The sequence below is a fragment of the Diceros bicornis genome, chromosome 14 (genome assembly GCF_020826845.1).
Source record: "Diceros bicornis minor isolate mBicDic1 chromosome 14, mDicBic1.mat.cur, whole genome shotgun sequence".
NCBI lineage: Eukaryota > Metazoa > Chordata > Mammalia > Perissodactyla > Rhinocerotidae > Diceros > Diceros bicornis.
Window position 1 is genome coordinate 32,944,455 of NC_080753.1, and position 13,752 is coordinate 32,958,206.

A 13,752-nucleotide genomic window follows, 5' to 3' on the forward strand; every position below is an offset into this window, starting at 1 on the left:
AGCTCGGAGGCTGAAGGGTCACGTGGGGAGTCGAGTGTACGAGAGCCAATTAGAATCGCAGAAGGTCGGCGGGGCGGCTGGGAGTGGGGAGGCGTTGGGAGTGATACCTGAGCGTTTAAAGGGCTCGGATATCAGCTGACGGACTGCCGCCGGCGTCCAGTCTTGGGGGCCAGGGTCGCGGCCGCCTTGGGCAGAGATCATGGCGGAGCGGCCCGGAACAGTGCTCCGGGGCAGACCTGGGGAACCGCGGATGCTGGGGTTCTGGGGAGTCTGTAGGGTTCCGGTATTTGCCGCGATCTTCCTGCTGCTGTTGTCTCTAGCAGGATTCGGAACTACGGCGGGGAACGACTTCGATCTGGTGAGTGTCACCCCTCGTATAGCCCCATCCCCGACCCACGCGGACAGTCTATGCCCGGTGTCCCGCGGGACGCGGGCTGCTGAGCCCCTTCTCCTCCTCGGGACTCTCCCGCGGCTCTCAGACTGCGTGCCCTCCACCCACTGTCAAGCCCTCTCCCTCTCCGGGTCCCGTCCTCGTCTCCTCTTCATTGGAGCTCCTTCCCCTTTTGAGATCCCCCCGCTCCTTGAGGGCTCCTTCCTCCCTCGTAGCCCCTTCCTCTCTCCGAGCCCCCAGTTTGGCTCCAGACTTTCGGGTTCCCCTTCCTTGTTCTGGGACTCGGGATCGCCAACACCCTACCTCTCTCGACTCCAAGCCGCTATTCGTCGTCCTAAAACCCCAAGTCAAATTTGTTCGTGTTGACCCTCCCTCCTCCCTTCGCAGGTTCAGCCGCTGGTGACCCTGGAGCAGCTGCTGTGGGTGAGCGGGAAGCAGATCGGCTCTGTGGACACCTTCCGCATCCCGCTCATCACAGCCACTCCCCAGGGCACTCTGCTTGCCTTCGCTGAAGCCAGAAAAATGTCCTCATCGGATCAGGGGGCCAAGTTTATTGCTCTGCGGAGGTCCATGGACCAGGGTATAAAGACGTCTGGGTGGCAAGTGCTGGTGCTGGGTTGGATGGATGGAGAGCCTGACCTGCCCAAGGGCCCTGAGGATAGGGGAACTTGGAGGACTGGAGGCCTGGGTCCCCAGAGGTGGAGGGAACTTAAGGGGGGAAGCTATCCAGGGCAGTGATCTGGAAATTGAGATCACCTAGGAGTTGACCATTCATTCAAACATTTATTGAACATCTACTATGTATCAGGCACTATTCTAGGTTCTGTGAATACAGTTATGAACAAGACAGACCAAAAATCCCTGTCCTCATGGGGCCTATATTCTATTGTGGGGAGACAGACAATAAGCATAATAAGGTGTGTTGTTTGTTTGTTTGTTTTTATGTTGGAAGGTGATAAATGCAATGGAGAAAAATAAAACAGGGCAAGAGGTATGGGGAGTGCCAGAGTTCAGTTGCAGTTTCAAATAGGTGACATTTGAGCAAAGACTTGAAGGAGGTAAAGGAGTGAGCCTGGAAGAAGAGTGCCGCCGGCAAATGTCACAGGTCTATGCAGAGGCCTCGAGGAGGGAAGTATTTGAGGACTGGGAAGGAGCTTGTGTGGCTGGATGGAGTGAGCTAGGGTAGAGTAGATGAGGTCAGAATGGTAAGGAGGAGCAGGTCTTATAGGGCCCTGGGGCCATTCTAAGGCCTTGGGTCCCTAGCAGGAAGTGGAAATTAACAGGGATCGGTGGAAAGGGCACCTTCCAGAGTACTCACCCTGGGTTTCTTCGTTTTTTTCTTCAGGCAGCACATGGTCTCCTACAGCCTTCATTGTGGATGATGGGGAGACCCCAGATGGGCTGAACCTGGGAGCAGTGGTGAGCGATACGGAGACAGGAATAGTGTTCCTTTTCTACTCCCTCTGTGCTCACAAGGCTGGCTGCCAGGTGGCCTCCACCATGTTGGTGTGGAGCAAGGATGACGGTGTTTCCTGGAGCTCACCCCGGAACCTCTCCTTGGATATCGGCACTGAAGTGTTTGCCCCTGGACCAGGCTCAGGCATTCAGGTCTCTGTCCTGAGATGGGTGGAGGGGGCTGCCTTGTGGAGAGTCTGGGTGATGCCCCCAAATGCACTCCTTCCCAAGAAGAAAGTCCTGTGAAGTCAAATTTTCTGTCTTAGATGGGATTCCTTGGAAGAAAGGGATATCCTGGGAGGAACATCCTACCAAGGGCAGATGGAACTTTGCCACTGGCTTCCCATTTGGGGGTTGTCAACAGGGCTGCACTAGTCCATGTGGTGCCTGTGCAAAATAGAAAAAGGCACTCCTTCCTTTGAGCAGACAGAAGCCTGTGCCGTGGTGCATGGCTTGGTGAGTGAGCACAGGTTGGGTTTAAGCTCCTATGCACCCCTGTGGCGAGCCCCCTTGTTCTGAGCACAACCTGTCCATTGTACGCCCTGGATGTCCTGAAGGAGCTTATTCTGTAAAAGAGCTTCTTAATTCAGGCAGTGGGTGTTTGTGGGATCCTTCTGAGACCACTCAGTGAGCAAGGACAGAACTGAAGGGGACCAGATGTGTCCTCACACTTAGGAGGTGGTGGGTTCCCCTTCCCTGCCTCTGAGTCCCCTCAGTGCCTCCTTCTGTGACGCCAGTTCCTTCTCCCACAGAAACAGCGGGAGCCGCGGAAGGGCCGCCTCATCGTGTGTGGCCACGGGTCGCTGGAGCGGGATGGGGTCTTCTGCCTCCTCAGTGATGATCATGGTGCCTCCTGGCGCTATGGGAATGGGATCAGAGGCATCCCCTATGGCCAGCCCAAGCAGAAAAACGATTTCAACCCTGATGAATGCCAGGTCAGGAGTCCATGGGCTGTTCCCCACCTACTCCACCTGCCCTGTCCTCCAGAGCACCATTCACTCACAGACCCAGGGTCCGGCTGCCCAGCTCTATGCCACGAAGCCTTGCTTCCTCAGAGGCAGGGCAGGCCCTGCCCCCTCCCTGGGTCGTCCTGATGCCCTGTTCTGTCTCCTCAGCCCTATGAGCTTCCGGACGGCTCAGTCGTCATCAACGCCCGGAACCAGAACAACTACCACTGCCACTGCCGAATCATCCTCCGTAGCTACGATGCCTGTGATACACTGAGGACCCGTGATGTGACCTTCGACCCTGAGCTTGTGGACCCTGTGGTAGCTGCAGGAGCTGTAGCCACCAACTCTGGCATCATCTTCTTCTCCAATCCAGCCCATCCAGAGTTCCGTGAGTGTCTGCCAGTGGGGTCTGCAGGGGAGCCCCTGTTATCTAAAGAAGGCCTAGGCAGAGACCCTTCTCTCCCTGACTCTACTACTCTCCCCAGGAGTGAACCTGACCCTGCGCTGGAGCTTCAGCAATGGGACCTCATGGCGGAAAGAGACGGTCCAGCTGTGGCCAGGACCCAGTGGCTACTCCGCGCTGGCAGCCCTGGAGGGCAGCGTGGGCAGGGAGGACCAGGCCCCCCAGCTCTATGTCCTGTATGAGAAAGGCCTGAACCAATACACAGAGAGCATCTCCCTGGCCAAAGTCAGCGTCTATGGGACGCTCTGAGTTGTACGCAGGGGTAGAAGGCCCTGGACTCAGCCATCAGGATCATGGGTCTGTAGGAGGTCTGCTGGAGGTGCCTAAAAGACAGTTCCACCTTCCTTTAGACCCTAGCCTTTTGCAAAACCAGCTTCTCTTTGACAGGGAAATCATTCTGTTAGGACTGAAAGCCTGGCTTCTTCTCCCGCACAGGAAGTCCTGCCCTCCCAGGACCATGATTGCTCCTTTTCTTGGGCAGGGCCAGGTGGGCTTAGAGCGTTGAATAACTGTGAACTCAGGGAATTGGGGGAGGCTGAGCTTCCTCTTTGGACTAGGATACTGGCCTTGAAGAGGGTTGCTGAAAGTCCTGAAAGGGTGGAATATTTGATTTCAGGGTAGGGAACTAGGGGTACCACCCACCTTGACTATTTATGAATCAAAATGTTTGTAACTTAATGTTTTTAATGAAGGGGAATGAACATGCATAGCGTCTCTGATTCTGTCAATGCCCATTTCATGTCTGTTTTCCTCGTGTACACTCGTGAGACTGGGAATGAGCTTTGGGGAAGAAGTTGGGGTGCTTATTGCCTGTGGAATCTAACTGGCCAGTCAAAGCCTTCTTTCTCTTTCACATTCTTTCTCATCACAGAAAAACAGATTGATCTTCACAGGTGTAATGAGGAGTAGGAGGGAGAGCCCCATAAGATATTTAAAAACCTGCTCTGCTCTATATTTCTGAGATGGAGTAGGATACTGTCTCTGTAAAGCAGAGAGTAGGTACTAAAATGCCTATAGGAAGCCTCTCCCAGGCCAGCCTGGCAGAGAGCTAAGCACTGTGACAAATTATATGAGAAAATAGCATCATCCTAAGGCAGATGCTGTGAAAAGAACTTGGGTAGCCTGCAGCTGAGTGGGAGAGCCACAGCTTTCCTCCATATGGAAAAAAAATACGGTACCTAGACGAGATGGTAAGAATGTTCAAGACTAAGGTGATAAGGGCCACATCCATTTGTAGTTAGAGGTTTGTTTTACTTCCAACTGCTTCTGTAAGAAATGGTAGGGTAATTTATTCTATCTGATGGAAGAATTGGAATAATCCCACTGTATGTGAAGATGTGGTGTAATTTTGTTAGATTTTTTCCGAAATTTGTGATCAGTAATGTAATACTTCGATTTTTTCATTTACAGACTTTTTTTTTTTTTTGGTGAGGAAGATTGTCCCCCTGCTAACATCTGTGCCAGTCTTCCTGTATTTTGTATATGGGATGCCACCACAGCATGGCTTGATGAATGTTTATGTAGATCCGCGCTCAGGATCTGAACCTGCAAACCCCAGGCCGCCAAAGTGGAGTGTGCAAACTTAACCACTATGCTACTGGGTTGAACCCTATATACTTTTATTTTTAATTTTTATTTATTTATTTTTTTTGTGTGAGGAAGATCAGCCCTGAGCTAACATCCGATGCCAATCCTCCTCTTTTTTGCTGAGGAAGACTGGCCCTGGGCTAACATCCATGCCCATCTTCCTCTACTTTATATGGGACGCTGCCACAGCATGGCTTGACAAGCAGTGCCTCGGTGTGCACCCAGGATCCAGGCCTACGAACCCCAGGCTGCTGAAGCGGAGTGTGTGCGCTTAACCACTGTGCCATCAGGCCAGCCTCTACAGACATTTTTAAAAACATACAAAAGTAGAGGAAATAGCTTAACGAGCCCCATGTACACCCCGTGTACCCAACAGCCAGTTTCAACAGTTATCAAGATGTTGCCACATTTGCTGCTTCTGATTCTTTTTTCTTTTCCTTTCCTTTGCTGAAGTATTTTAAGGCAAATCCCAGACCTCATGACATTCACCCCTACATTCTTAAGTATGCATCTCATTCTTTAAAGTGGAACATTTTATTGTATAACTATAACATCATTGCACACCCAAAATATTAACAGTAACTCTGGTACTAGCTAATACCCAGTCGATGTTCAAATTTCATCAAATGTCTCAAAAATGTCTTATTTGTAGTTGATTTGTTCAAATCAGGATCCGAAGAAAATCTACACATTGCATTTTGATGTCTCCTAAGTCTCTCTCTCTCTTTCTTTTTTTCCGTGAGGAAGATTGGCCCTGAGCTAACACCCCTTGCCCTAACATCCATACCCATTTTCCTCTATTTTGTATATGGGATGCCGCCAGAGCATGGCTTGATGAGCAGTGCATAGGTCCATGCCCGGGATTCAGACCTGTGAACCACAGGCCACCGAAGCTGAGTGCATGAACTTAACCACTATGCCACTGGGCTGGGCCCCCTCCTAAGTCTCTTTTAAACTAGTCCCACTTCCTCTTTTCTTTTTTTTTTTCCTTTTTTTTTTTTTTTTTTTTGTGAGGATGATTAGCCTGAGCTAACATCTGTTGCCAGTCCTCCGCTTTTTGCTGAGGAAGATGGGCACCGAACTAACATCTGTGCCCGTCTTCCTCTCTTTTACGTGGGACGTCCGCCACAGTATGGGTTGATGAGCGGTGCCTAGGTCTGCACCCAGCATCTGAACCTGCGAACCCCAGGCCGCTGAAGCGGAGCGTGCAAACTTAACCACTACGCCACTGAGGCAGGCCTCTCTTTTCTCTTTTTTTGATACCGTTTATGCGGAAATAGTGTCATTCGTCCTGTAGAACGTTCTACTCTCTGGATTCGTCAGTTTTCTTCCTCAGAGTGTCATTTAACTTCTTCCTCCATGCCTTGTATTTCCAGTTATCAAAACTGAGGTTTGATTGGATTCAGAGTCCATTGTAGGGGGGCACAATTCCTTCACAAGAGCTGGGTGCTTCCTGTTGCGCCCCTTAGGAGGCGAGTAGTGTCTGCTGGTCCCTCTCGAAGTAAAGCTGAGATTGAGTGGTGGGTTCAGATGGCCATAGCCTCACCCCTCCTTGGTAAGGTTCCCCCATCAAACTTCCAACTGACATTTTCATCCACAGATGAGTTTTGTGTGAATCAGTTATTTCATGAGGGGTTGTGAAATGTTGATTTTTAGATCCTATTATTTTGTCCTCACTTATTAGCTAGAATTCTTCAGTAAAAAAGAGCTTTCCTTCATCGAGGCTGTTGGGTTGCCTTGAAGCATGGTTTGTATGGGAAAGACAGGATGAATGCTTAATTTCCCCCCTCTAATTGCTGGTTCTTGGAGTAAATTGCTGTAATACTTTGCCTTAGCCAGTAAAGCACGTTGTGACCACAGAGGAGACACAGACAGACGCAGAATCTGTAGGCCTGCAGGAGGAAGCAGGGGCACATCTGAGGGAAGATGGGGAGAGAAACACAGGCCGTTGTAATTGTGGGGATCTGCTTTTCTAATGCAGATCATGAAATAGATATGACACAAGGAAGAATCGCAGGCTAGTGTCTGCAGCAATTGGGACGTCTGCTGTCTGATACCACTAAAAATTGCACATCTGACAAAGTCTTCTTGACAGTTTTATTTCTCAGAAATAGTAGAGGAAAGAAAGGAAATGATACCATGAATGTCTGACCCATGAGCTGCTGCCTCGTAAAGTAGAAGTGGCAGGAGGCTTGTGAGAAAGTGACCTTGTTCCTTCCTCATAGCCAAGAGCCCTCAGCTAAGAGAGAGGATCCTCCAGGGAGGACCTCCTCCCCGGGAGGGGGTGGGGTGGAGCTCCTTGTAAACCAGGTCCCTGGGCCCCACCCCAGACCTGCAGGTTCAGTATTTCTAGAATCAAAGTCCAGGACTGCATTTTTAATAGGAACTGCAGGAGAATCTAATGCTGGGGGGGTTCCCTGAACTGCACTTTGAGAAGCTTCCTCTTAGACATTTAGCCTAGACTTAGGAAGAATAAATTTCAAAACACTGAAGAAAAGATCTCAAAAGAGACACTGTCTCAATAGGAAGAATTCGTGTCTAAAGAAACCAATAACCATAATAGCTGGCAGGGACAAAACCTGCCCTATTTACCTGGGTATCTTGAAGGCCCACCCCAACACCAGGCATGTGGTGGGTGCTTTAAGAGAGGAGGAAAGACAAGTCCAGGGTGATAAGGAGCTGGGCCAGTGGTTTTCAAAGTGTGGCCTCAGCTGGGCAGCAGCACTCCCCAGGAACATGTTAGAAATGCTTGACCTACCCCCTCCTGAGACCTACAGAATCCGAAGCTCTGGGGATGGGCCCAGGAAGCTGTGTGAACAAGCCCTTCAGGGGATTCTAATGCATATTCAGGTTTGAAAACCAGGGTTAGAACATGTGTCAGGGGTACAGAAAGGGTTGAAGAACTTTTTGTTTGTTGGCTTTTTTTCTTGTAACATAAAGGGGGACGGGAAGGAGTGGCAGGAGGCTGAAAGGGAAAGGGATAGTGCATATTCGTACAAATGGGACAAAGTGGACTTTTAAAACTACAGCTGGGTGAGTGCCACCTGGATCAGCAGCCTGATTCTAGCACGGAGCCCCAACCCCCCAGCCCTTCTCCCCTTCACATCTTCTCAGCCCCTCCCCCAGCCCTTTGGCTCAGGATTGAACCAGCTCTGGGCTACTCTCCCTGTCTTACCAGGCTGCACTTAAACAGGAGAAAGAGATTGTAACAGTTAATATTGAGCAGCAAATCCCAGGGACCAGGCACCAGGTACACTTTTTCACTAATTCAGTCCTCACAACCAGAAATCATTATCAGGAAGGAGCAGGAGGAAGTCAATTATTTTTGCCTAAAAAAAGATTAGGAAGGAAGAACTAAGGCAAAGGTTTGCACTCCTTTTTGACAAAAAAACAGACTCAAATTACCACAATGAAAGAGTAGGTCTTCCCTTTCCTAGTATTCTGGATAGAATTTATTTTTTTAAGATTTTTTTTTTTCTTTTTTTTGGTGAAGATTGGCCATGAGCTAACATCTGTTGCCAATCTTCCTCTTTTTGCCTGAGGAAGATTGTCCCTGAGTTAACATCTGTGCCAATCTTTATTTTGTATGTGGGACACAGCCACAGCACGGCTTGATGAGCAGTGTGTAGGTCCGCACCCAGGATCGGAACCCATGAACCCCGGGCCACTGATGTGGAGCCTGCAAACTTAACCACTACGCTACCAGGCCAGGCCCCAGAATATTTTTTTTAAACACTTTTTTTTAAGTTGATTGGTTTATAACATTATATAAATCTCAGGTATACATCATTATACTTCGACTTCTGTATAGACCGCATGGTGTTCACCACCAAAAGTCTAGTTGCCATCTGTCACCATACACATGTGCCCCTTTACCCCTTTCGCCCCCCCCCCCCCCCGTAACCACCAATCTGTTCTCCATATCTCTGTGTCTGTTTGTTAAACACACATCTTTAGTGTAAGGCTTAGCTGGCAGGAAAGTAAGGGAAATCTTCGAGAACTATAAATAATAGAAAGCAAGAATCCAGAAAAAACAGGTGAGCCCTGGAGCCGGCATTTGCCCCGGGGCGTTAGCCTGTGCTCAGTGCCTAAATCAGGGTTTCAGTGGGTCACAGGTTTGCAGTTAGGAGATAAAACCAGGGGCCTGAGAAGGTCTGGGAAGTCAAACAAGAACATTCCTTCCCCCACCCCGCCCCACCCTCAACAAAGCAAGACTGCACCTTGGGGGCAAAATTTGAGGGAACACCAACAAACTCAGAAATGAAGACAAATAATGTTTTAATGCATTATTTTTAAAAATTGGCAAACTACAGCTCGCAGGCCGGCTGCCTCTCTTTGTAAAGTATCAAAAGTCCTCATCTTCAGTGGGTGAACTGGCCTCTGTCTTTGTTCTGGATGGAGAAAAAAAAAAAAAAAGAAAGAAAGAAAGAAAGAAAAGTGTCTCTGGAAAATTCCTAACAAAAGTTCATACTCCTGGGGCCAGCTGGGTGGTGTAATGGTTAAGTGTGCGCTCCGCTTCGTTGGCCCGGGGTTCTCAGGTTGGGATCCTGGGCGTGCACCAAAGCACCGCTTGTCAAGCCATGCTGTGGCGGCGTACCATATAAAGTAGAGGAAGATGGGCACAGATGTTAGCCCAGGGCCAATCTTCCTCGGCAAAAACAGAACTGGCGTCGGGTGTTAGCTCAGGGCTGATCTTTCTCACACACACACAAAAAAGTTCATACTCCTGTGGGATTGAGGTCAGAAATCACATTTCCTGTGGCCTCCAAATCTGCAAGCAACAGTTTACCGGTACCGGATCTTGAACTCAGTAGTGAGTACATGTTGTTTATTAGTCTTCTTTAAATTGTAGATAATTTTTTTTTGGTAAGGAAGATTAGCCCTGAGCTAACACCTGTTGCCAATCCTCCTCTTTTTGCTTGAGGAAGATTGGCCCTGGGCTAACATCCGTGCCCATCTTCCTCTACTTTATGTGGAACCCCTGCCACAGCACAGCTTGATAAGCAGTGCATAGGTCTGAGCCCAGGATCAGAACCTGCGAACCCTGGGCCGCTGAAGCAGAGCATGTGAACTTAACCACTACGCCACCGGGCCGCCCCCGTACCTAATTATTATATACACTTTTGTATATATTATTTACTTCACAACAAGTAAAATAGAAGGAAAAAGATAAATGGAGACCTCTGGGTAACTTGGCAAATATAGAGCCACAAAGAAGGTGGTGCCCAGAGCGAATGATCTCAGCATGCATTAAGAGAGGGTGAGCTTGGAGGGAGGAGTGAGGATGCACAGTCAGCTTTTTGCTTCAGTATCTTAAGCCCAGCTAACTTGGCTGTGTTCCTATCAATTAACCAATTTAAGGGACGCGTGTTGTTTGACCTCTACCAAGCTTGGTTCTGATATTTTGGAATCCCTGGAGATGTTGAGATGCCCCTGCTGTTGGAGGTGAGAGCCTGGTAGACAGCAACATCTGGGAACTAATATGGGTTCGTTGAGGATGTCATCCAACCCCAGTGGCAGTTCCTTGGCCACAGTTGTAAAAGGAGAGATCAGAGGAACACCAGTGTCTCAGTGCATCTGGGTCTCAGCAAGGCATTTGATAAGGTCAAAGGGACCACAGGGAAGTTTCCTGGACTCATATATACAAATAAGGCCCCACTTGGGGCCAGCCAGGTGGTGCAGTGGTTAAGTGCCTGTGCTCTGCTTCGGTGGCCTGGGGTTCACAGGTTTGGATCCCGGGCATGCACCGACGCACCGCTTGTCAGGCGATGCTGTGGCGGCGTCCCATATAAAGTAGAGGAAGATGGGCACGGATGTTAGCTCAGGGCTGATCTTCCTCACAAAGAAAAAAAAGGGGGGGGTACCCTTGACCAGAGGAGGAGCTCAGGCCTTGGCAAGGGACTGACGGAGGTGGGGAGACCAGCCCTCAGGACCCTGCATCCTAGCATCCTATTGTTGCACAATAGTAATGACATAAGAAATTTTTTTTTAATTTTTATTTATTTATTTTTCCCCCCAAAGCCCCAGTAGATAGTTGTATGTCATAGCTGCACATCCTTCTAGTTGCTGTATGTGGGACGCGGCCTCAGCATGGCCTGAGAAGCGGTGCGTCGGTGCGCGCCCTGGATCTGAACCCAGGCCGCCAGCAGCGGATGGCGTGCACTCAACCACTAAGCCACGGTGCAGGTCCAAGGGAAGGCATTTTGGATTGAACTTGATTTGGCCTAAAATTTATGTGAACCAAAGAAACCTGACTTATGGCCTGTCAAACATACATTGTACCCCTGCTTTAATTATAATCCTAAAGTAAAGAACGCACTCTTTGAAGATAAGAATTAATGCCTCCCTTCTTGTGACACCAGATAAGTCTCCCTTCTCGTGATGTCAGCGTCATGTTGACCCACTGTGTACATGCTAATCTGTAACAAAATAGCTCCTTGAACCCTTGACAGAACGTATCCCTGTCATGCTTGATGTATGTCTCTCTTTGGAAATGGTATATAACTGTGCTAAAAACCACGCTTCTCTGGCGTGCTTTCTTCCTTTGTGAAGGCTGTGACTTCCAGGCTATAGTTCTCAGTTTTGGCTCGAATAAAATGCTCTTCTTTTCTTTACTATAGAATGATTATTGATTATTTGTGTCAACAGCAGCAATAATGATAATGTGTCCTAGAAGCTTAAGCGGTTACGTGCATTGGCTTTCCTCCTCACCACAACTCTGGGAGGCAGAGGTGGAGGAGACACTGAAGCGACTTCAGAGCCAGAAGAGATAGTGGGGATCATCCTGGTGAACACAGAAGGCTTTCCCATCAAGAGCACCACCGCACAGTACACCAACCTCATGCACAACTTCATCTTGAAGGCCTGGAGCACCATGTGGGAAATTGACCCCCAGGATGACCTCTTCCTTCAAATTCACTTCAAGAAAAATGAAATTATAGTTGCACCAGATAAAGACTATTTCCTGATTATGATTCAGAATCCAACTGAATAAACCACTCTCTTGGTTCTGCACGTCATTATTTACTTTAATGGCCCCCAAGAATAATAGTGTTAATCATGTCAACCGACTGGCTGGTAGAAATCACCTTAGAGCCCACTCAGACCAATCCAGTGACCAAGGGTGGGCTGCAGCTCCACCCACCCACCCCAACAAAGTCATCCTCTGCTGGCCAATCGCCCTGAGCTCCCAGGAGGGCCTTCTTTCCTCATGTCCAGGCTTTGGAGCAAGAGCTTGTGAGAAACCCACATCCTGCTTCCTTTTAACCTTCGATTCACTTTGTTGCTCTTGGAAAAGGCTGTTTTTCTTTAACTAAAAATAACCAAAATTCTTAAAAAAAAAAAAAAAAGAGAGAGAGAGAGAGGGAATTCATTTGTCACCATTGGAGGAAACTTTTACACCAACTCCTTACACCCAATACTGTAAATAAAGGAAAAGAATGAATCATTCATCCCACCTTTGCAGTGGGAACAAGTAATTCAGGTTAGAGAAAATACCAGTTTATGAGCTGATTTATTTGTTACTTATTTTACAGAAGAATGTCAGGTAACAAGTGTAGGAAGAGTGATCACACTGGAAAATCATTATTTTGCAAACTTGAATGAAATAATTAACTGTGGTGAAGGAGTGTGGAGCATGTCATCCCAAAATATGCCACTTTGGCATATTTATTATTTTGAGTTAAAGGCATTTGAGAAACAGCAGGTGCAAGAAGGACACTCCAACCTTCCTTTTTCTTCCTGAAACCAGGAGATGAAGCTCCCCTGTGAAAGATGCCCTCCCTGTACCAGGAGGAAGGAAGACATTCTTATCAAGGACAAGAAACTGAGACTGAAAGAATTCTACCCAGACTTTGTTAAAATAATTCTTATCTTCCTTTAGCCTCCCCGATACTTGAGTCACTTTTCCACAATTGCCCCCCTTGTTCAACCTAATGTAAAAGCAAGTAGGTTTCACCATTTGTTTGGTTCTTTATTCCTTAGGAGGGCTCCTGTGTCATGTAAAATTTATATTAAATAAATTTTTATGCTTTTCTACTGTTGTTTGTTTGTGAGGAAGATCAGCCCTGAGCTAACATCCGATACCATTCCTCCTCTTTTTTTTTTTTTTGCCGAGGAAGATTGGCCCTGGGCTAACATCTGTGCCCATCTTCCTCTACTTTATATGAGACGCTGCCACAGCATGGCTTGACAGGTGGTGCATCGGTGTGCGCCCAAGATCCCAACCTGTGAACCCCTGGCTGCTGAAGCAGAGCATGCTCACTCAACTGCTGTGCCACCAGGCCGGCCTCTATACTTTTCTCCTGTTAATCTGTCTTTGGCATGTTAATTTTCAGGTGCAGCCAGAGACCCTAAGAGGGTCAAGGAAAACCGTTTCCTCCCCTGCACAGCCAGAGATCATCAATGGATGCTAAAATCATTGGGTTAAAGGTTGATGGGGAACTGGATATTCATTCACACAGTGCCAAAGAATTACTGCAATCTTGCCAATCACAAGCGGGGAAAGTACCTCTACAATGAAGAAATCTGGGTGTCACCACTTTAATCAGGTGATCAAACTGAGATTGAGAATAATGGGACAAGTAAACATTATGCTCTCCCTGATGTGAGGCCCTGTGAAGTACACAGCATGAGGTAGACTGAAAAATGACCCCCCAAAAGATATCCATATCCTAATGCCTGGAACCTGTGAATGTTACCTTATGTAGCGAAAAAAGGGTCTTTGCAGATGTGGTTCTTGAGATGAGGAGATTATCCTATATTATCTAGGTAAGTGTAAATGCAATCACATATATGGTTGTAAGAGGGAGGCAGAGGAAGATTCAACACACGTGGAGTAAACAGAAGGAGGCAACGTGACGCAGAGGCAGAGATTGGAGTGATGTGGCCACAATTCAAGGAATGCC

The 13,752-nt window shown here is 48.2% G+C and overlaps 1 protein-coding gene and 1 pseudogene across 1 annotated transcript; both read left to right on the forward strand.

Annotated features, from left to right (window-relative positions):
- Positions 1 to 99: 99 nt before the first annotated feature.
- Positions 100 to 3,978, forward strand: NEU1 (neuraminidase 1). The gene is made up of 6 exons (XM_058554733.1): positions 100 to 358; positions 779 to 971; positions 1,737 to 1,999; positions 2,599 to 2,781; positions 2,962 to 3,184; positions 3,282 to 3,978. The coding sequence occupies exons 1-6, from the start codon at positions 200 to 202 to the stop codon at positions 3,506 to 3,508; spliced, it is 1,248 nt and encodes a 415-aa protein (XP_058410716.1). The 5' UTR covers positions 100 to 199; the 3' UTR covers positions 3,509 to 3,978.
- A 6,856-nt stretch (positions 3,979 to 10,834) lies between these two features.
- LOC131413448 (dynein light chain roadblock-type 1-like) lies at positions 10,835 to 12,011 on the forward strand (annotated as a pseudogene).
- Positions 12,012 to 13,752: the final 1,741 nt, after the last annotated feature.

Excerpts from the sequence above, each read along its gene's own strand:
- NEU1 (XM_058554733.1), top strand. The coding sequence starts at position 200 with ATGGCGGAGCGGCCCGGAACAGTGCTCCGGGGCAGACCTGGGGAACCG. Across the intron at positions 359-778 it reads CGGGGAACGACTTCGATCTG|GTTCAGCCGCTGGTGACCCT; the intron begins GTGAGTGTCACC and ends CTCCCTTCGCAG. Across the intron at positions 3,185-3,281 it reads TCCAGCCCATCCAGAGTTCC|GAGTGAACCTGACCCTGCGC; the intron begins GTGAGTGTCTGC and ends TACTCTCCCCAG.